The sequence below is a fragment of the Macrosteles quadrilineatus genome, unplaced genomic scaffold (assembly GCF_028750875.1).
Source record: "Macrosteles quadrilineatus isolate MER2022 unplaced genomic scaffold, UCM_ALF_1.0 Scaffold_8__2_contigs__length_117827958, whole genome shotgun sequence".
Lineage (NCBI taxonomy): Eukaryota > Metazoa > Arthropoda > Insecta > Hemiptera > Cicadellidae > Macrosteles > Macrosteles quadrilineatus.
In genome coordinates this window covers 52,743,880-52,767,201 of record NW_026542601.1, presented here as the reverse complement: position 1 = coordinate 52,767,201, position 23,322 = coordinate 52,743,880, and the positions used below count along the sequence as shown (strand labels likewise).

General features: G+C 32.8%; 1 protein-coding gene across 1 annotated transcript in view; it reads right to left on the bottom strand.

The window, feature by feature from the left end:
• The window catches only part of LOC129001204 (uncharacterized), an 84,759-nt gene extending 65,273 nt beyond the window's left edge, over positions 1–19,486 (bottom strand). Inside the window, exon 1 of the mRNA XM_054428416.1 lies at positions 19,286–19,486. Within this exon, the coding sequence (XP_054284391.1) occupies positions 19,286–19,382 (97 nt within the window). The 5' untranslated portion in view covers positions 19,383–19,486. The remainder of the gene's footprint in view (positions 1–19,285) is intronic.
• Between the last annotated feature and the right edge of the window lie 3,836 nt (positions 19,487–23,322).

Here is a 23,322-nt window from a genome sequence, read left to right as displayed (position 1 = left end):
ACAGGTATGCCAGCAGATATCAGTGTGATAGGTGATATCGTTGTGCCAAGATATTGTTCATGAATGCAGCAGACACATGTATGCCAGCAGATATCAGTGTGATAGGTGATATCGTTGTGCCAAGATATTGTTCATGAATGCAGCAGACACATGTATGCCAGCAGATATTAGTGTGATAGGTGATATCGTTGTGCCAAGATATTGTTCATGAATGCAGCAGACACAGGTATGCCAGCAGATATCAGTGTGATAGGTGATATCCTTGTGCCAAGATATTGTTGATGAATGCAGCAGACACAGGTATGCCAGCAGATATCAGTGTGATAGGTGATATCGTTGTGCCAAGATATTGTTCATGAATGCAGCAGACACATGTATGCCAGCAGATATTAGTGTGATAGGTGATATCGTTGTGCCAAGATATTGTTCATGAATGCAGCAGACACAGGTATGCCAGCAGATATCAGTGTGATAGGTGATATCGTTGTGCCAAGATATTGTTCATGAATGCAGCAGACACATGTATGCCAGCAGATATCAGTGTGATAGGTGATATCGTTGTGCCAAGATATTGTTCATGAATGCAGCAGACACATGTATGCCAGCAGATATTAGTGTGATAGGTGATATCGTTGTGCCAAGATATTGTTCATGAATGCAGCAGACACAGGTATGCCAGCAGATATCAGTGTGATAGGTGATATCCTTGTGCCAAGATATTGTTCATGAATGCAGCAGACACAGGTATGCCAGCAGATATCAGTGTGATAGGTGATATCGTTGTGCCAAGATATTGTTCATGAATGCAGCAGACACATGTATGCCAGCAGATATTAGTGTGATAGTTGACACCGTTGTGCCAAGATATTGTACATGAATGCAGCAGACACAGGTATGCCAGCAGATATCAGTGTGATAGGTGATATCGTTGTGCCAAGATATTGTTCATGAATGCAGCAGACACATGTATGCCAGCAGATATTAGTGTGATAGTTGACACCGTTGTGCCAAGATATTGTTCATGAATGCAGCAGACACAGGTATGCCAGCAGATACACACAGTATTAGCTAATGCACAGTACATTAGCTCTGAAAACAACACAACACTGGCTGATAGGAAGGAGCGGCGGAGACAATCGATACGAGGTTATCACAAGGCACACGGCAGAAGCGGCGTTCGAAGCACAGAATAGGTTTTATTTCCCAATAAATTCTCGATAGACGTTTGAAACTGATGAGAAACGTTTAGGGCTTCCCATTGTTCTACCGATTTGTAATGTTGTAATTGTATTAATCAAATGAAAAGTTGAAATATGAAATGTTCTATTCTTTTGTCTATACAAAAAATTTTGCGTTTCAAAATGAACACTATGTCTCATATCCATACTTATTATATACATAATATACATTATATACATATTATATGTATTCATAAATAAATAATGTATTTGATAGTGTATGTTAAAAAAATCAAAACTTTAAGTAACCGTCGTAAAAATGATGAATGCTAATTTCAGTAGCAGTCAATATATTTAGAATGCATACAATGCAAGGACATTCTAAAATTAATATAAAAATTAATTTCGAAACTGAAATTCTGTCAGGCTGAATAAATTACTAAAACTAAAAGATACAGTTTTGACTTTCTACTTTATTGCAAGACAACGTTAAATATAATAGTTCCTATTACTACAGTCGAACACTTCACTACTTGCAGATAACATGGTTGGACCGTTTCCGTAACAAAACCCATAACAAAACTCGATGGCATTGATATATAATAAAGAATGAGGTAATTTTACCGTTCACAATTGTGAAATATTTCATATTTTATACATGTATACACGTATAGTTTAATAGACTTGGAATGGATGCGACTTAAAAACTAGTAACGTATAATATAAATGAAATTAGCAGTAGGTATTCTCCAGTATATAGTAGAGTGTTAAGAAGATGAAACGATGAAAACTTTATTTTGTTGATTAAAGCGAACTGAAGTAAATCCTCAAACACGTTATCTTCGTTATTTCATGAATCTTGGGAATCTTGAGCTTCTTATGTGAGAAACGCTAAGCCTTTAAGCTTTTATGTAAGTAATCGGTTTAGCATCACATGGTTTATAACAAATTACTGTATATTTGGTGCGTACAGAGCTGCATTTTTTCTCTAAAAATGTTAAATAAAAGTACATGAGTTTTTAGCGAATTTCCCTATAGGGAAGTAGCTATTACAGTAGGTGGCACGGTAAGACCTAGACCCGGGACCGATTTACTTTTTCATTTTGATGTCCCCAGAGGCCAAAAACACCATTCGTTCAAATTTATATATATGTATATACATATATATACGTCCGTGAACGCGATAACTTGAGTAATTTTTGTCCGAATTTGATGAAATTTGGTTTAAAGGTGTAAAGCAGGATAAACTTGAATGAGTTCGCGAACCAGCACGATCGGACCATGGGAACGGGGCTTTACGGGGGGTTTTATGGGGTAAAAATTGGTTTTTCTCACTTTTGACCCTCAAAACACAAAATTTCCCGATTTCTCTTTAGACATTTTTAAAGAGCTTAAAAAAAACAAATAATTTAGTATATAAAAGTATTTTTGTTCGATTGTTAGTAACGGAGAAAATTTAAAAAATTGTAAATTTAAAATTCCCATGTTATTCTTATGGAGAATATTGTCAAATGTTGTAGTTTGCTTGTTTATGGATATATTTTGATCAAACTTGGCAAATTTATTTATTTTGTACTAAGCTATCAATATTTTACTCAAAAACACACTTTATTAGTTTCCTTGTAGCAGCAAACCTACGTACTCGTTAAACCTAATGTTATTAAAATATATTTAACTGAAAATCAATTCAGACAAATGGAAATTCGCTTAGTCGGCAGGTTTGCTGCGGCGAGGGTATTATAAATATATAATTGTCACCATAAACAAGTTTGGATCATTAATCTCGTTCTCTTAAAACCGTCTCTTTGATCTTAAAGAAGATCCATAGCAGCATTTAAACTGAAATTAAATTGAAGAACATAGGAAAGCTCCATTTTATGTACCATCTGATTGTTTTTGAATAGCTTTATGCAGTGTTACTCTAAAAATTTCAAAAAATAAAGGTTCATAGGAAAGGCTTTAAGATTAGCCAGCTCAATATTTGGAAAAGTAAGTAACATTTTGATGGCTTAAAACTAGACCAAGTTGTTCCTGATTCTTAGGCCCTGCATTCACGAATATCTGAAATAAGTCATCAACAAAACTGCACAGATCATCTCATTCTACTCTGTCATAATATTCTGCTTCAAACAGTTGACGTATAAATTAGTGACCAAATCAAAATATGTCATCACAATTACAAAGAGTAATCATATCAATTTATATTCTTATTGCATTTATATTCCTCCCTACAAAAGTAATTTGAATGTGCAAACTGAATGCACATAGAGAAGAAGAAGTAAAATAAAACCAACGCAACGCCGCGAAACAGCTCACAATTAATTATTTCCTTGATTGTTCCTTGATAGACTTATAACTCCTCTTTAACTTTTAATTTAGTTTCCATTGCAAAGTTTGTTCTTCTAAAACGCTTGAAATGCTAATACGACTCTAGTTAATTATTTCGTTGAAATGTTTGCCACATTGAGAGAAACTCTGTTATGTGACCAGTTTAGGTGTTTTGACTATTTTAAAACACAATTCATCTACGTATTCAGTTGAAAAATAAATAACTATTTGTATTATATTTATGATTCTGGTTTAAAATACTTTTGTTTGTTTAAAGATTGCGAGGGTTATACATAGATTTCAAAAAACGATATAAGCTTTTGATTTCCATTAATTTTTTTAACTTTTGTTTGTGTTTGGCACAATAGTCTGAATTGTAAATCGATCGTATTCGTAACTTATGAATAACTAGGAAAGACTTGGTTACTATGTTGCTACATCACAAGAGTGTAAACTTAACATTTTTAATGTGTAGTTTTGTCTTTCTATATAAATTTTTATGGTTGTTAGCTACATATGGTTCGCAATGCACTAACAATACCATCTACTGTACTTACTATGTATATGAATCAAGATTCTCTAAAAGTTCAGTTACAATAATCAGTTGTAAGATTAAAATGTTTTTTGATAAACACCATGTTTGCGAAAATTGGGGTTTATCAAGTAAAGTCAGCATGTGCTCTAAAAGGGTTATATTATGTGAAGAATAAAATATCAGATGCAAATAATGAAGCTCGTGTGTGTGAGATAATTTATTCACGTAATATAATGTTACAACTATAGTATAATGGCTGATAAAGCAAACTTGGTTTCCTGTTGACCACTGGATTAAGTGGAGTTCATATAATATTAAGACTACACTATCATAGCTGCATAAATGCTTGTATTATACTACAAACAAAAGTAAGATTCAAAATTAAGTTTTAATAAGAACACGTATTTGATTTGCTCAATGCTCACCAACTATTAAGAGAGTAGTCTTGTAATTAACTCGCATTTTCAACATGTTTGCTTAGTGAATAAATGTAAGTACTTTCGTTTTGAAATCGAAGCTGTCCTCATAATTACGCAATAAATACGCGTTCCATACGTATATTTTATGCACGTATAATAAAATACAACTTCCCACTTTTTGAAATACCAATTCTAAAATGTTCTACTAGCATTAAAAGTTCTACCAATTCTAAATGTGGTACAAGTCGATATCAACCAGCAACACTGATCTTACTCAGGAGTAATCGGATAATGTCTTTAACATGTCTTGATAACATTTGTTTTGATATTGAAATCGTTTTATTACATTTGCATGACAACACCAAAACACCGAATGCTAATCAAGAAGTTATTAATATTTTATATGCTTATGATTTTACATTGTTCTACTGTAATACGTGTTCATTTTTGGAAAAATACGATTCGGATTTTATTTTAGGATAAATACGGAGACGTTCAGTAAATCGAAGAAGATTTTAGAACACTAATGTCTAAGCAGTCACAGAAGTTGAGCGAAGTTAAATGTAATGACTTTGTTGTTTAATGAAGGCAGAATAGTCAGCAATGGCTTGTCCTAACCAGATTAACTTCTCGGGGGTTGAAGTATTGTCGAGATGAATACTCCAACATTAAATAAAACACGTTTCAGCATTATAACTGTAAATTCTTTTGTAGAAAGTCGTCTATTATTCCATACAATTAATGTATTTGGTGATTTAAAGATTGTTTAACAAAATAGAATTATAAAACTGGTGGGTTTATGAGGTTTTTACTAAGAGTATACATTTTCACGCATAAATCCATTGATTTATTTATTTAATTATTTGATAGGACTTAATAAAAAAAAAAAACTAAAAAAACGGATCACCAAAATCTTTCTTCAGCTGTAAGGTATCCACAGGAACATGTACTTTCGAAACCTTACCTTTCACCAGGAAGTTATGATCTTTCATCTACTGTCAAAAGCTATTAATGAACATACACCTACGTGCAAACAAACAGAGAAACAATATACATTTAAACTGCAAAGAGAACAACATCTAAGCTAAAAACAAAGGTAAGTTACCTGTAATTAAATACGTTCTAAACTAGGTTTAGAGGAAACCAAACAAAGAACGTGTTTTACACAAATTATGTTCAATTATTTAACCATTGAATGTTTGAACATAAAAATTGTGAATAATTGTGCTTTCGAAAATATATTCCAGACTTTACTTGGATTTTAGATCGTGGTTAGTGGTTTTCTAAACAAAGTAAATTATTTAAGAGGAACTATGCACTGGTTATACTGACATAATGAGCTCAATTCACAACTGTAGTTCTCAAAAATAACTCGTGCAGAAGTTCTGACAAATTCGTTAAATACGGGCACCCACACAGTTTGGCGTAAAGTTTTCAGAGAAACGACCATCTGTTGAACTAAGTTTGTTAATTACATTGAAAAAAATAAACTTTATTACTTTTTGTTTATGAAGTCCTTTAATTATGGCGCCTGGACATGCAGCTTGTGAGACAACTCAATTGAACAAGAAGTAAAATATTTGATAGCTTATAGGGCTAAAGGAAAATTTTACTATACGTTTCCTTAAAAAGGTTGTCTGAATAAAATATATGCTATTAAAAGAAGCCTTGAAATTAGTTTATAAATTCCCCCAGACATAATCTGAAAACCCAATAAGGGGGTTGTCTCTTGAAATAGATAATAAATAAATTACTTCATATTTGAATGGAAGCTGTTCATTTTTATTACAATTACAATTATTATATTATTGAAATCATATTGTGAGATAAGGCCTTACCCAAACAGTCCTTTATTGCGTAGAAAGATTTATTAAACCTTTTAACAAACGTGTTGAATTGAATATCTTATTATTTACCTAAAATTAATTTCCCATCCGTATATGTACTGTATTACAATACGATATTTTACAGTATTGGTTACAAATAGCAATAAAGTAATTTTTTATAATAAGTAATGAGAACACAAATTAAGGCTTACACAGCTAAACTTAACTTACATAACCTACATAGATGACATAACTTTTAACCTTTGTACATTGTGGACTTCGTAGAGCATTAGTTTTAGCAGCAATACGGTTTGAATAAAGACGAGAATGTTTGAGTTTGAGCGGAAATAAAAAAAGTTTAAGTGGGAAAATATTAAAATTAAAATCTGATTGTAAAATCTTATTAAAATAAAGTTCCTCGCTGAATTAGCTGAGAAAGTGTCGTTTTGCCGCACTTATCTCCATGAATATAAACAAGGGGTTCTGAGCGACGCTGGCGCTCTCACGGTCTCTGATAAAACTAATTAACAGCTGTTACTGGCTGATAAACTCTTTCTACCCCATCCCCCCTGGACAAACCACCCTTTCTATAAACACCTCCCAAACCTTCCTCCCCTTACTTCTACTTATCGGAACCATTATCAGTTCTTTCATACTTAAATTAATATGGATTTTCATTTTAATTACGGTACAGAGGTTTTTTGTCCACAAATAAAACGGTATTCAGTCGATTGGTTTCAGTCTTTGCATGATATAATATGTTTTCGATGAAAATCACGATTTACCTAATATCATAGACTAACCAACACAAGGGAGTATGTTTTATCTATGCTAATATGTTGTAAATATATGTTTGGTGCTGAAACTCAAAACAGGTGCTGAAATTCAAAGATTTGAATGTCAAATACAAAAAAAGTTTATCAACATTTTAAACTAAATATCAGATAAACATATATTGATAAACATAAAAATATATATTGATTGGTAGTATCATAAAAATCCAAACATTGTATTTATTATAGGGTGTTGTATTTTTTATTTTACAGTTTGTTGTTTCATTTTGTGATGTAAAGCATATTTTTACATCAAAGCGCGTTTTGAAAACCCACTAAAAACCATTTATAATAACCAAATAAAATATGATTACTTGTGTTTGTAAAATCCTACTTAATGGCAAAAACTACTTATTGCTAAACTATTTAAAAACAATATATATATTAGAAAATGTTCAATCAAGTTTATAGTTTTCGGATAAGTTATTATTAGATTTTTTAAGCAGCTCAAAAGTTGGGGTGGGTAGGATTTAAAACTAAAAATACCAAAAAAATAAAGGCTGTCCACTACAAAGACCGACAAGCATTCTATGGCTGTGTAAACAGTCCGGAGTCCGGTGAAAGTTCAGTGTGTAGGCGTCTCAATGGAAGTAACCTTTGACATTTCTCACATTCAGATGTCACTTAACTCGTGAAGCACCGAGAATACCTCTGCGCTGGATGTTTCTACGATTCCGAGGATAGATTAAACCTTTAATAATTAACAAATCTGGATATTTGTCATATCTCTCCATTTCAGCTCTCACCTGTGATGTAAACCAACAATTCAGCTTAAAGATTTCGTGGTGATCGATAAATGGTTATTTCAATTAAATAATTTAAAATAAATTATTTGAAAAACACCCTCATCCAACACCTTGAAATATGTTCGTGTAATTCCATTATTAGGATATACCAAGAGCCTATTAAAAATGACCTGTTATCTGATGGTATAAATAATTAAAATAATTACCGTGTATTTCAACAAAAAATAGCAAAAAGGATACACTAAATGATCAGTAGACGTACATGATCTGTACATACCAACTGGAAAGAAGCGCGACAAAGCTTGTATTGACTCTAATAAAAAGGAAAATCGACTAATGGATTACCTTTGAATTAGATAAAACTTTGATTGCCTATTAGTGAAGTAAATTCTACAACCCAAGGGCAAGATAGACGCCTCCTATCACCTGCCATTTTACGAGAGACCTGCCATTTTACCTGATAGGGGACTCAAAACAATCAGCTACAGCTTTACTACACAATTTTAAGCCATCTTAGTTCGATAGGACTCTAACCTAGGCCTCCAGTGCACTAACCACTACATCTTCATAACCACTACATTAGTCGCACCCTGTTTTCTTTGAACATCTAAATCGTATTCACCCATAACGATAAAAACTTTGGTTTTATATTATGCATTTAAGAAGTATAAACTGTTATTAAAACCACCTGATCTTGTTGCACGTCTCGAACAGGTGCAAAGGATTACTCCTAGAAATCGTGTTACATTTCAAAAGGATCACAGTGCGAAGAAAGATTCTCCGATCGTAACGCGTACAACTAAATCTCACAATGAAAATATATCCATCCAAATTCATAACCGTTTCAGGAAAATTCATACAGAACAGATTGGTGTGTTATTACCTACACTTTGTGAAAAGTAGAAATTTAAAGGATCATTAAGTATAAAACATAGTTCTTCCATGTGCGAATAACGTTCTTTTTTTAAAAGCCCATTAATAAACTATGGAAAGATTACTATTTATTATTATAGGTTTTAAAGACATTAGTAGATAAAAAGTTCTAAGTCATACATGATCAGTGATTCTAGTAGACAAATTAAAAAAATTCTAAAAATGTAAACATATAAATCATATTATGGCTATGGAAATATGGGATGGATATTTGTAAACGAAATAAGTCTGCATATAACCTCTAAATTGTTTGAAAGCATTAGGATGTAATATGTTTAATGGACAAATCCTCTTTGCCGAATTCCTGGTATTAATACAGAAATGCATTAAAGTTTTCATCAACATTCCATTAGTCTGTGATAGGTGGAATAATTTATCTTCAAATGGAATCCGTCTTGTAGTGTTCATATTTCGTACAAATTGCAACATTTTTTATATTTTAAACCTACTATTTATAGAAGTTTTGTTAAGAGTCCAGCCTGGATGTTCTAACTCATAAAACAATTAAAAAACTACAAAACAAATTTATAATATTAAATTATATAGATATTTAGATATTTAAATTACAGTCTCTGGCATTTGAAAAAATATTTTGAGGTGGTATAAATAACTCTTCAGCGGCTGTTTGAAAATAACAAGATTAACATTGCTCTTATGGTGGGCAAATCCAAGATGGCCGTTGGCTTCATTGGAAATACATTCAAAACAACAAACAACATTTATAATCTCACAGTATACTAGATATTTACATAATAATCAATTTGGTGTTTGAAAAAATATTTTTATGATAATGAACTCTTCAGTACTGTTTGAAATATCCCAGATGGCCTCCAGCCTCCAAGGACTCTTAACGGTGCAGATACTTATAGACACCTAAAGTCTTAAGTTTATACCAGAAATGTAGTATATTACTTCTACAACAATAATTTATCAAGGGTGGGGTTTTTTGGTTAAATATAGAGTTATTCATCTTACACCACATTTTTTACGTTTCCGCACTAATTGAACGCAAACATTATTTTACATTGAGCTCAATGAGCTGTAAAGGATATAAATGAAAATTATGACAGTGCATTAATGAAAAAGATCAAACATACTTAGGATACTTCTTGTCTTGCAATACGTTTTATTTTTCTTAAACAAAACTAGTTTTAAGAGCACGAGGGAATTAACGTCACTGATGTCAAAGGTATTTTATTTCTGTAAGGCGACTCGAGTCTCTGGCAAAGATCTCATATCTGTTCTGTACCAAACTAAATCTATCTATGTACTTACGACTCTTTCCAAATACATGTAGAACTAAAAAGTAAACGCTATATAGCTATCATCAATAAATCCTGGAGTGGACGACTACGTGAGGCTAAATTTTACGACTTTATGATGTTGATAGATCCTTGCAAAATACTGACACTGATTAAATTTAAGATGAGTCTCTCTAAAGCATAACAAATGGATATTTTAAGTTAATAAATATATTTTTAAAGTACTGTATGAATTAGACTATGAATAGTACAAAGTGTATATAAGATGGATCGTACAACTTCAGGATCAACAAACGGCTTAGCAAAGATTTGCAGTGAACCTTAAAAGGAATTTAACATACAAACTAAAATATAATTGACCGATAAATTAGCTGAGAAAGTAATGGTTTGCCGCACTTATCTCCATGACAAGGGGTTCTGAGCGATGCAGGGCTGGCTGATACACTTTTTCAACCCCTAATCCCAAATCACTCTTAAAAAAATGTTCACATTATGATATTGTTATCAATGCCAAAGATGAGGTTCAAACGTGTGAATCTATTTCTTTAGTTAATTGTGTGTAAATCGGTGGCAGCTATTTGTGTTATTGTTAATTTCAATTGGCTTGGGAGGATTTTAATATAACAGTTGATACTTTTGAAGGGGAGCCGGCCAAACATGGTCGTGTTACCATCTACAGTTGACCATCTGTCCTTTTCATTAAACAGTATTATTAATTAAACGAGCAATGGCATCTAACTAGTAACGGTTTTTCACATGGACTCGAACCTTCCAATATCAGGTTTGAAGGCAAACACTATTACAACCTCATTGATTGTACAGTGTATGCTAGAATTGAAAATAGTTCAAGGATTCCCACATTTCCTCAGAGTTTTTAGAGACAATATAAATATTTTACTGATTAAAATGATATTTTCAAAATTAAAGAGCCACATTCCAATTAATACCGGAAATAATTTGCACAATATGCCGCTCGTTTATTAGTTATTAAGCATTGATGCATGAAAGTGTACTGAAATCCATTAAAATTTCACATCCAACTTATCTTGGGTCCCCAGCAGCAGGCAATATGAATTATTGGATCAATTAAGCTAAATTAGGCACTAATTAACCGTTCCAAGCATTTTCTGATTATAAAGGCTAGGAAGTTTCTGTGCATATGTGAATTTCAAGTTAACTGGTTCAAGATTGTTTCGAGTGAATCTATTAATTTGGACTCGTCACTAAGCAGATTGATGTTAATATTTATTTAACTAAATGCAACTTTATTCACTCCTCTTTTACCTTTTACCAGCCACTCTTTTAAGATATTGACCTCAGATAGAAGATTTGCTTGCTTTAAAAGATCACCATCTATGTATAGGACAAGACAAACAGAATTTACAAAAATCCGAATTTACAAACTGACATCCGAAATGAATTAATAAATATTATGTGAAACATTTATATTAGTAAATGTTTATTTAAATTATATGAATCTATACTTATTAATGTTATTAGGCGTGTGAAATATTTGGTTGGTATAGTACAATACGTACTGAACCAACCAACCAGTATTTAACCTTTCATCATAAATAATATTAAATATTTACAATAATTACTAGCAGCAAACCCTGGCTTTGGCCGGATACAAATACAGTACCGTACAATGTACAATAATGGTTATAGAATCAGTGATTTTTCTTGTTTATAGATGTAACAAATCTCGGTACTATTAATTCCTACTATAATATTATAAATGAGAAAGTTTGGATGTATGGATGGATGTATGTTTGTGACAAGTGAACGCGAAATATACTGGTCGGATTGGGCTGAAATTTGGCATGATGATAGCTCACATTCCCGATTAACATATAGGCATATTCTTATTTCAAAAATCCTTTTGGGCTCCGCCCCATTGGCTCTGGAGTTTCCCATGTTAACCTTATGAGAAATGGAATTATTGAATCTTAACAGCTGTTTCAATTAAACAAGTTGGTTCTGTTCTATGATGTTCAATAGCATTAAATTTACAAGGATTACCAACAGGGTGCAGCACTATTATTTCTTTTACATTTATGACAACAGCTAATTTGTAACCAAAAGGTGAGTGAGCGTAGCGAACGAACTTCAACCTGGAGGCGAGTTAGCGTAGCGAACGAGCTCACCTGAAGGCAAGTGAGCGCAGCGAACGAGCTCCAACCTAAAGGTGAGTGAGCGTAGCGAACAAACTTCAACTAGGACGTGATTGAGCCGTGCGAACGAGATAATCTTGAAAATTAAGAAGTTAAACGGGGCAAAGCCCGTGGGTTACAGCTAGTCTAGAAATAAGTGAAATAATTTTTATCCATTGTAGAAAATTATAGACCGACTATCACACATTTTCATATTTTATTTTGAAAGATTAATTTGGGAGATCATTTCCATGAATTAAGAGAACTTTGGTTATCTGGAGTGTAGAGTTATTTACGAATTTTCTTCTAAGTAATTTTCTTATATAGGGTCCTATCCAGCTGATATTTTGCACGCTGTCCTTTCAAAAGATGTTTACCAATAATCAATACCCGGCCTGTGCAAAATACAATTTTTCTGTTATGCTAATAATTTTGAACGAAAACCTGCAAAACCTGTTATATTAGCCGGTTATATTTCCAAAGCTAATTAGAAATATCAAATTAAAATATGTGATATGTCTAATGTTATTGTGAGGTGATAAAAGGATATGTTATGAGTGTATTTTTCATTTTGTTATAGTAAACCTGTACTGGCTAGGTAAAGGTCGAAATGGTTGGAACGACTAAGGATAGGTCAGGACAGTAGGGTGGGGTAGTGGGAGGGTGGTAGGAGCAGAAGATTTAAATCTGTAAAATTCTTCGTTTGTGTCATACTAGGAAATTATTTGTAAACATTTGTATTTACATACACTGCACCTCTGTATTTTTGGTAGGAACTGGAACTTTATGCAGGTATTGGTTTAATTTTATTTTTCATTCTTTCCTATTGTTGTAAATAGCATTGCTCATATGTTCCATTATCTTGTATATTGTTGTGAATATCTATGCTCTATATACTATCACTCTATACTACCATTGTATACTATACTATACTCTATACTATACTACTATACTATACACTCTATACTATCACTTTTTGTTCCTCATTGGGTATTATTGCTCATCTCCCGTTTTCCACATTAGTTTCTTTTTTGTGAATAGCTTTTATCCATCACTATTTGTTCCTTAATATTAAATATTTTAAAACCGTACTCTGAGGGCTTTGTTACCTTTAATTAATTTATTAATATGTCTATTTATTGTTTATTATTAAAAGTGATTTTTTATTATTTATTCGTTGTTATCTTGTTGGCGATGTTGTGTTTACCAAGAAGTCTGCATGAACTTTAAACATGTCAAACATTATAATTATTTTATGTAGTTTATACCATGATCCCACGTTTATCAAACATCAAGTGCTAAATACTACCTCCTGGTTAAACGGCATGTTGTAAAATAAAAACCCCGATATCTTCATGTCTCAAAATGTATGTATTACCTACACATGTGGATAAATATTTTACATACTGTGAAATATTTATTTGAACGATTTTAATACCACTTGACAGTTGATACAAAATCAGTTTATTCCTAGGTAAATTAAATTATTTTAATTGTTTAAGAAAGTTCAAGTCAGCAATTACATGTTATTATGCAACCTGATTTTCGTAACTATATAAGTAAACTTATTCAGTGTTAAAGTAACCTCGTTGAGAGTTAGATCAATGAATACTTGTATTGATTGGTTAGATCTCTGCAAAACTCTGCTTATAATATTCACAAGATTATCTATGTCATAGCTCAAGTTGAGAAGTAAACACAACTCCAAGCAGATCAAAAGTTACAACATCATTTACATTTTCAATAGTAACTACACGAATATTATTAAAAAGCCATCATATGAGTGCTTATCATGACATGTTTCATGAAACTAAGATATTCAATAAACAGCAACGAGTCTTCCTCACTCGTTGAAGTAATCCAACAGTTAGAAGACGGCCAAGAGTGACAACCTCCTGCGACCAGATCGCGATCAAAAAGTAGTAGTGGCCAAGTCACCTGGTGTGCCCTTGCTCAAGTGTACCAAATGTTCAAGCATTATTGATCAATCATGACATAATTTGTACAATTTTTTGTTTAGAATATTTTTTACATAAAATGCCTGTTAATTTTTAAAATGACTGAAAACTATTAACATAAAAGACATGTATTATTTAGGTACTCTTAGTTAATTACTTTTAAAGCCACACTTCATAATACATAAGTTCATTAGAAATAAATCAATTGTAGATGATAAATTTAATGTGAGTGGTGTGAAGGTTATAAAATATGAATTAGCAGAAAGGTCAAAACCGGAGATGATCAAGTAAGCGTTTATACAATTTGACCCTTGACATTTCATTTATGGAAAGTGCATCATAAATTTGACTTTTTATAAGCTATGTAAAAGCATCGGTTGTATCAAATGACACGATTACTTTGTTTTTCACAGTAATGAAAGTTTTACGACGCAAAATTACCAAGTAAATAATTATTGTATTTGTAATTTTAAATCTCACGTCCAATGACGCATTTATAATATTACTTTTACATAAATGTGTTAACACATTTTCGTCATGATTTTGTTTGATGGCTACATTTTATCATGGTGTTGTGCTAAAGAGGTTGTCAAAAAACTATTTAGGAACGAAAAGATAGATTATTAACAAGTTTTTACGTTTATTAGCAAAAATAGCAACGTAGGCCTACACTTACTCTTCTAGTCTCTATGATTGTCTAAACTGAACTAAACTGACCTAAGATCTAATCTAAACGCCGCAATCAGCAAATGCCGTTCCTCTTTTTGAAAAACCCCCAAAACATGGTCTCGGCCTACACATTCTATGCTTTGAACTGTATTGTTCACAAATATTATTGGAACAACTATTTGTCCAGAATAATATTTGACTATAAGATTTTCACCAACCTAAGAACAAAATCACTTAGTTTGTCAAACGATCAAATTATACAAAGGTCACATTTTAAACAAATATGTAAATACATTCAATTTAGACAACGCTAGCCGTGTAGTGTGGAGAGGGGGAGTTATACTACGATGTGAAGGGGGGGGAGTGCCGTACAAGAGTGGGGGTACAGAGTGGTTGGAAGGGGGGGGGGTAACAGTAGACAAAGCAGTGGCACTTGTCAACGTGATGAAGGTCATTCATATATCGATCGAAGGCATAAGCGGCGCGTGTACGCAGAGGGCGGCAGCCTTGTTGAAAGTACTACGTTTGTTGATTTGTTGTAGGGAATAATCACGGGTTTTTTATAGCAGAAGATTGTTTGACATTGCGTCACTAACAAACTTTTGGTCACGTTTGATTGTGTGTTTTTTTGTATCCTGACAATCATATTTTACACCATAAACGTAGCTCTATAGTGCGTAATATTTTGTCAATATGTATGTGATTTCTAGTGGACTCTTTTATTTTTTGTGTTTTTTATAGGTTTACACCAGTTGTATTGTTAATGGAATAATTAAAACCGCTTTTGAGTTAAACCGGTATAAGCCAATCAACACTTTAAGGATAATTCGGAAAACGTACCCACCACTCTCGCTCAAAGGTTTGAGACTAAAATCCAGAAAGACACCTACACACCGGGCTAGCAACACACCTAAATTACGAACATGTTTATAATGTGAATATGTATCATTTTGTATGCAATTCTTACCAAGCTCTTAGTAACGTAAACCCTTTAACACTACAAATGGGCAACTTGTGTGGTTACTAAGCATTGTTGTTGTATATTATGATTTCCTTCTCTAGCTTTTGACTGACTTTTGTAGGAATTAAACTACACCCTATGTGATGTTGTGAACCAAATTATGTCAAGGAAATAGACAATCTTCCTGCGACTACGCTCGAAATCGATTAAATATTCCAACCATTAAACTAATTGTTTCTTGACAGTTTCAAATTAGTTTGTAGATATCAAGTGATTGTTTGATTTCCTCAATTCAATCCAACTTTAAAGGCTATTGAAGTAAAGCCTTGAGAAAACATTGCGCAAAAAGGACCAATACATTCAGACGGGAGGACAGAAGCTTTTAGACGTTGGCACACTTTAGCTATATCGATTTGGAAACTTGACGGAGCTATCGCAGAACTTTGTTATTCAAGTTTTCTATACAATTTTCTCTATACCTTTTATTTCCATCTGCTCTAGTTCCAGAAAGTTTTACTGATCCATTGAAAGAAAACCAGTTCTACCTGGTTTGGTTATTCTTTGCAACGATCTCGAGTGTATGTTTCCGAAAAGTTGAAATAAGTTATACGGTAACAACCATATACAGATTGTCAACACAATTTTAATACGCTGTAGTAAAGTCTCAGAAAAGCAGGTGATAAGTTATGGTTTTAGGGAATATTATGTTAACCCCCCCTTTTTGCAAAAGAGATAATAAAATATTATGTAAGATTTTGTACAGCTAAAATTGATTCTCCTAACTAAGTAATCAACAGGTAGGCCTACTTGGTCTGGTGCTAATACTAGTTCTCGAGGAGTTTGTAAAAGAAAACCTGCAACAGTCCTAGAACACGCAAAATAACGCGAAAATGGGTAAATTTCAAGAAAAAATTTACTAGAAAATAGCAAAACTGCAGAACTAAAGGAATTGTCAAAGAATATCTGTGGGAACCACCATGGAATAACACAAGATTTCTTAACATTCAACACTAGACGGAAAAAAGAAAAAAATAGTGGGACGAGAGAAAGGAGAGAAGAAGAAAGTAATAAAACGAGGAAATGGGTCGGGGATTTGGTCCATTATGCCGGGAATGAACTATGGAAGATCAAAGAAAACGTGGACGAAATAGAAAATACTATAATAATTGCGAAGAAGATCTCGTGTTACTGTAGTATTATTGAATAAGATAATTTTAAACAAAATCTAAAGTTAAAAACAACTGGATCTGGAAAGGACTGTGAATGGTTAACATTAGAATACTGTTTAAGAGTAAATAATCCATTTTCCTTCCTTCCAACGTTATTAGACAAGAGTAGGCAAAGAAGGATCTTGTTTGTAACAAGACTGTGGATATATGGCAAGTTGGTTTATTTCTTTCACTAAAGAAAAGAGATTAACGGTAAATTTAACCTTGCATCAACCAAGGCCACACTAAATAAACCAACATATCCACATAGGTTCGTTTCTGTGTATGGAACGTCAGAAAATGTAAGGAGGTAGCAGACACGGTGCAAGAATGATCTCTACTGAGATTAGTGGCGGCACCGGGGCAGGAATCTACGATAGCGCAGCATTCATTCCATTGCGCTACCGTCAACCGACTCACTAAATTCCAGTGTGAATCTTGAAGCATTCATTCTTAGCCATTTGACATCAAGTTTATTTCATTCTGGAAAAACAAATATCTTACCTAGATTAGTTAGAATTATCCAGCGGCATTTACGTATATTTATTATTTCACTCCTTTTGAAGATCCATGTGGTTGGATTGTAAAAGCCCTTAGATCGCCAGCACAATCCCGGAGTGATTCTGATACAATTTGTAGTTGGAATTTTAATATTGTTTTGTCTAGTTCTAGCAATCGGTTGACGTAAGAGAGTAATACATAAAAATTACCAAAAAATGGACAACTTGGCGATTTTAGGTAGTACCTTTCGGCTCCTTTGAACGAAAATTGCCCAGTTGGTGCCTAAAAACAACACCGGTATTTGGACCATTTCCAAGCAAAGAATTAAACATTCCCATTACCAAATGGTGTTGCATAAATTTTAAATATGCAATACCTATTCAAAAATATTCTGAATAAACAATACTATATGATCGTTCTTGATGAAACATAGATAAATTGTAAACATTTTAGATACCTAACTTACTTTTCTATCAGATTGCTAAATTTATAAGGCATCAACAAGTTTTCCGTTCAGCTTTTTGATTGGTTCAATTAATAGTTTGTGGCTATATCAAATTAAACTTAGGAACATAATTCATCAAATTATACCAAGACTCATTTTATGCTCAAAAAGCATAAAATGTCAAGCTCTTGTTGGTACCAGGATTGATTGGAAAATATGGTCAATATTATTGCATAAATGAGTTTTAAATAAAAAAACAAATTATAACAATTGCTCTGAAAATTAATAACTACGTACCATTTATAAAACACAAATAAAATTCTCTACGTATTACAGATTCCATTAATTTACAGCGACATAAACTCTCAACGCGTTGGCACCACCTCACACAGCCAATACATTTAAACTTTCACGTCATCAATGGAGGCGTATCAATGTCATAAAAGATGAACAAGTTTATACGATCGCTACGTCCTGTGGTTAACTGTGGTAGTACTAGAGGTAGTTCAACTGTCTGCCACCGTCGCGCCACGTGTCAATCCCGCACGGCTAGACAGCTAATGTCAATGTAATATTAATTTTTCGAACACGAATCTGTTTAAGGTGTTAAAATTATAGTATTAAGGCTAACATGCTTGTCAGGTCTAAAGGCAATTAATTTTTCTATCTGGAATCTTTACTAACCCTCCTGAGAGAAAAGTAAAATATGTGTTTGTAAACGTAACAGTAGTAAAGTTCAAACTAGGTTAAAAAGATAATTTGACATATGAAATGTTGGAAGATTTATATGATTGTGGATTTAAATCCCACCTATTAGAACATAAAAAAAGTAAATTGTATTTACAAGTCATTGAAAAGGAGGTACTTAAGGGGGGTTTTAACTCTACTTACTAGAAAATCCCTTAGGAAAAAAGCAAAAAAATATAATTCTGTAATTATTAAATTTATCCAACGTTACTGACAAAATTAGTGTCTTCAATACAATTTTCATGTTACACCAACTAAGTGAATGCATTAAACACTTTAGTTCTTCTTATAAAAAAGAATAAGTGGACATAACAATAATCATACCTTAATACAGTAATAGCACCAACTCAATGTGTTGAGGAATAAATATAGGGACTTAAGTTTTCTATTCAAGGTTTAAGTGTCGATGGGATTAAATGATAAAGGTTTCAGTTTTTACAAAAAACTAGACACTTAAACGAAAAATCTATTTGAAGTATTCTTACTTTCTTTTGATTTAAAACTATTTATTTTTTCATAGTGGTATGTCGAACACTAAATTTCCCGGCTAAACTACACGTACTGCCATCTATGTTTTACTCACATTGTTTATTCTCGCTGACTGCTCCTCCTAGGACACTGATCACCAGTAACGTCTGCAGAAGCCACGGGGGCCCCGGGCCCCTCGACGAGTATCCCATGTCCACTACCCGCTCACTCCCGCACCAGCACTAGGGCGAAGCCCCGTCACCATCGTCCACCACCGTCCTCAGTCGATAGGACCGAGTTCGCCGGGGCCATATTGATCAGGTACGGTGGCGCTCCAGTGTCACCGGCGGGAACTACCACGCATGCGTTCGCAGGGTGATTTTCCCTTTAATAACTACCCTGTAAAGGCAGGAATTATAAGTTTTATAGGTCAGCACACTATGGCTAGGTTGTAAGGCTTAGTGTCGCTATACTGTACAACGTGGGGACGTCTGCCGATATAGAACGTAGTACGATTGGTAGTACTATTGATTGGAGTACTATGAGTGTACAATCATTCAAGCACTCCACTCTAGTAGTAGGCTGATTCAGCGTTCTGTTCACCGTTAAAGTTCATTCTTGTATTAATTTCGCTTTACGTTTTGCCTTAGTTTTTTTAACAGTTGAAGATTTTATTAAAATAGAGATATTATTTGTATAATCAACATTTTCCTAGTTTTTGACAAAACTACACTACTTTTAATTTACATTTGAAGAGCAAAATCCGTTTGTGGAAGGATTTGAGCCCACGACTCTGGAAAAGTATTAGCACGCTTTAACTAAACCAATAGCTCTCCCGTGCACTTGTCTGGTTTCTTACTATTTTAGAGGAACTCATATAATTAAAAAAAATATTTTCCGCGTGCTGTTTGTAGAAAAATGAAAACAGGTTAAAGGTAATCCCTGGCTAAAAACTAATAACAATAATAATAATATACTATGACACAATTAAGTATTAAAGTAAAGGAAATAAAGTAAAGAGTAATGTAATACTACATTTTGAGTTTCAAAAAAGCCAATATAATAATCTTTTAAACCATAAACCTTTCTTTTTGAACCTTAAAATTTAGTATTACATTACATTTATTTGCCAATATCCCCAACATAAGTTATAAAGTAAAGAGTAATAAAGTATTAATAAATTACCATGTAAGTGTTGTCAATGTATGGGTTGTACTAGAAACTCCTTTTTAAACAGATTCCGAAGTTTTGAAACAGTAGCCCCTGCAAATATGACAAAACGCAAAATATATACTGTAGCTGTTTTGCTAGCGAAAGAAATGAAGGCGTACCTTCTTTTTCAGCAAAGACTTGCATTTCACCATCCACAACCTCAGTAAAAACAAAAACCTATGAATGGATAACACTTTTACACGTAAATAGAAAAAAACTGTTATTGTAGGGAAATTCAACCAGCTAAATACATCAAATTTAATACGGGTTAATGTTTTCAGATTACACTTTAATGGATGAGCGAAACTAGATTTTAAGACTTGTATTGCAGGATAAATTGTTAAACGCCATTCGTTGCTTACACCAAACTTTTGTTTAAAGTCTTTTAGTAAATTTAATTCTGGTATAGCTAATAAAAAATTAACTTCTGTATTATTTTTTAGTTTAAGTCATTTTCCACTAATACAACTAGTCCCGTATGAGCACTTATACTTTAGCAAAACTTCTTATCCTGAAAAAAAAACAAAAAAAATTCACATCGAAGTACAGTGCAATACTGTCTGTTCACAAAAACAAACAACAATGAATTCAGCGGTATATTGTTGAAACGTGGAACTGGCTTGTTTTGGTGCTACTACAGTTTCAGAGGCTTACGGAATTACGATTTGTACTGCAGACCTTCACTTCAAAATTTAGAAGTAATTTTTAGAACAACATCAACAAAATTTGAACACCACAGAACCAAACCTATACGGGTTGGTTAAAATTATTTTAGTTTTAGAGGCTACATTATCTATGAAATCAGTTAAGACAATTTGTTTCCATAGAAACCCTCTTTATCTAGGCATTGTAATGCTATTACAGAGGTTTTCAAACAATCATTGAGTGTCAATACTGAAGGTTCTACCTTTATTATACTCTATGCACCCAAATGTCTGTGGCTTGGTCTTTTTCACTGTACTATATAAAAGTAATAACAAACACGCTTTATAAAACAAACCTTATCATATTTTTACGATTTCGTTAATGTTTGTAAAACAGTATTTTTTATAGTGTGTAACTTTATCAGACGAAAGGTGTGGAAGAACATGTATACTTTTTAATTCATATGTGTGTATCAACTAATAACTAAAAGAACTATATTTACACGAACACTACTACCATTGGGTATACACGTATACTCGTTCGTATATACTCAATGCTACTAAGAATCGTAAGACATCGGCGTAACTATACAAATACTTCGAATAAAATGATTTATTTACACTAGAGGATAGAATATTGTGAGTCTGTTTTATTTGCTGATTCTGTCACTTCGATATGTATTTAGTCAGCTCAAGAAAAAACGTGAAAATACTCCAAAGGCGTAAAATACGAATTAAAGAAGGAAATCTTCCAAAAGAAAACGGGTATCTCTCAGTATCAAATTCTCTTGCCCCTTACAATAATGTAATTGTAAAATCGCCCTGAGAAAGCTTCTTTTAATTACATTTTAATTGTATCTGCAGAGTGGAATTAATTTAAAGTATTCCGCTCGAGGCAGAACTATCTCTGTAAGATCTTATGATTGCAGACTTTGCTTGGATTACGGAATCTTGTTCTTGCTTTAATCTTTCTCCGGTATTCAGATTTTATGGTGCTTTTGTTCTTTGATTAGTTTAAAACCAATCAACTTCTTATTAACAAGTGGATCTTTTAATTAGAAAGATTAAGGATGGAATAAATATAATTGTGAGATAAATAGTCTTATTATGTTTGAGTTTGAACAGTTATTTTATGTTCGGTGCTGTTCAATTTTTCCTCTTGAACCCATGTTTACATGGAATGTTAGTTATCATTGTGTAACCTGTAATGTAAAACCAATTGAATCTGGCAAAAATGCCCTCAGATATTATAAAATGTTTGCAACATCCCCCAAACTGTTGATTTTGGAGAACAAAAAGATAAAACAGAAGACATGTTCCCGATCACACATTTTTACTTATTGTTTTTTACATGTTTTTCTACACACACTATAAAATAATTATTGTCTTTACCTGGTTTGCAAGGACCACGAGAGAGAAAGTTTTAAGCATGGGACTATCACCACTATAAACATGTTCACACTGAAAAGATTTAAGGTGGGGTTAACTATTAATTTGAGTAGTTAGCCCAACCAAAAATATCCCCATTAAGTAAAAGGCATTGTGTACATCATACCATTATAATTACGTTTCCCTAATTGATACTTTAGAATTATGATGACAAGTAATTTGGCTGGACTGGTTACTAATTGAATTCGATGGATTTATGACAATAAACTTTAAATATTTGTATTAGACCAAACATGTTCGAATAAGAGCGTTTATTCCGGTGACATCCATAGTGAAGTAACAGGGACATTTTCAGTTACAAACTAACCATCATCAATCACTTGATCGATCTGGTACGGCATTCAGCCTGTTCGAACCAGGGTAATATCTTTCACAATAAACTTCTACCCATTCGGCGTGTCTTGGGAAGATAACAGTACAATTTTGGAGTAATTTTTGTAATTATTATGTTTTAGTAAAAGGTTTATGTTAAATAGAAAAACTCTACAGTTGTTTTCAGTTTTTCCCGAAATTTATTTCACGCAAATATATCTTATTGTATTCAAAGAAGGTAATAAGAAGGTAAGGTGCTATATTTTCAAAATGTAAAAAGTAAATCTACCATATAATCCAATATAAAATAGTAGTGTTGGTATACAAATTTTAAAGATGATATTTAACAAAGTTTGTAATGTTATGTAATGTTAAGAAAGGAGGAGAACAGAATATAAGTTATTATTATCTAATCATAGTATCTGGGAAATCCCAGTAGCAACGTGGGGATGTAATGTGAGTATAAATATTTATAATTCATTATCTGCAGCATAATGTTGGCTAACGGGAAACGCGACGGATGTTGATTACTTTC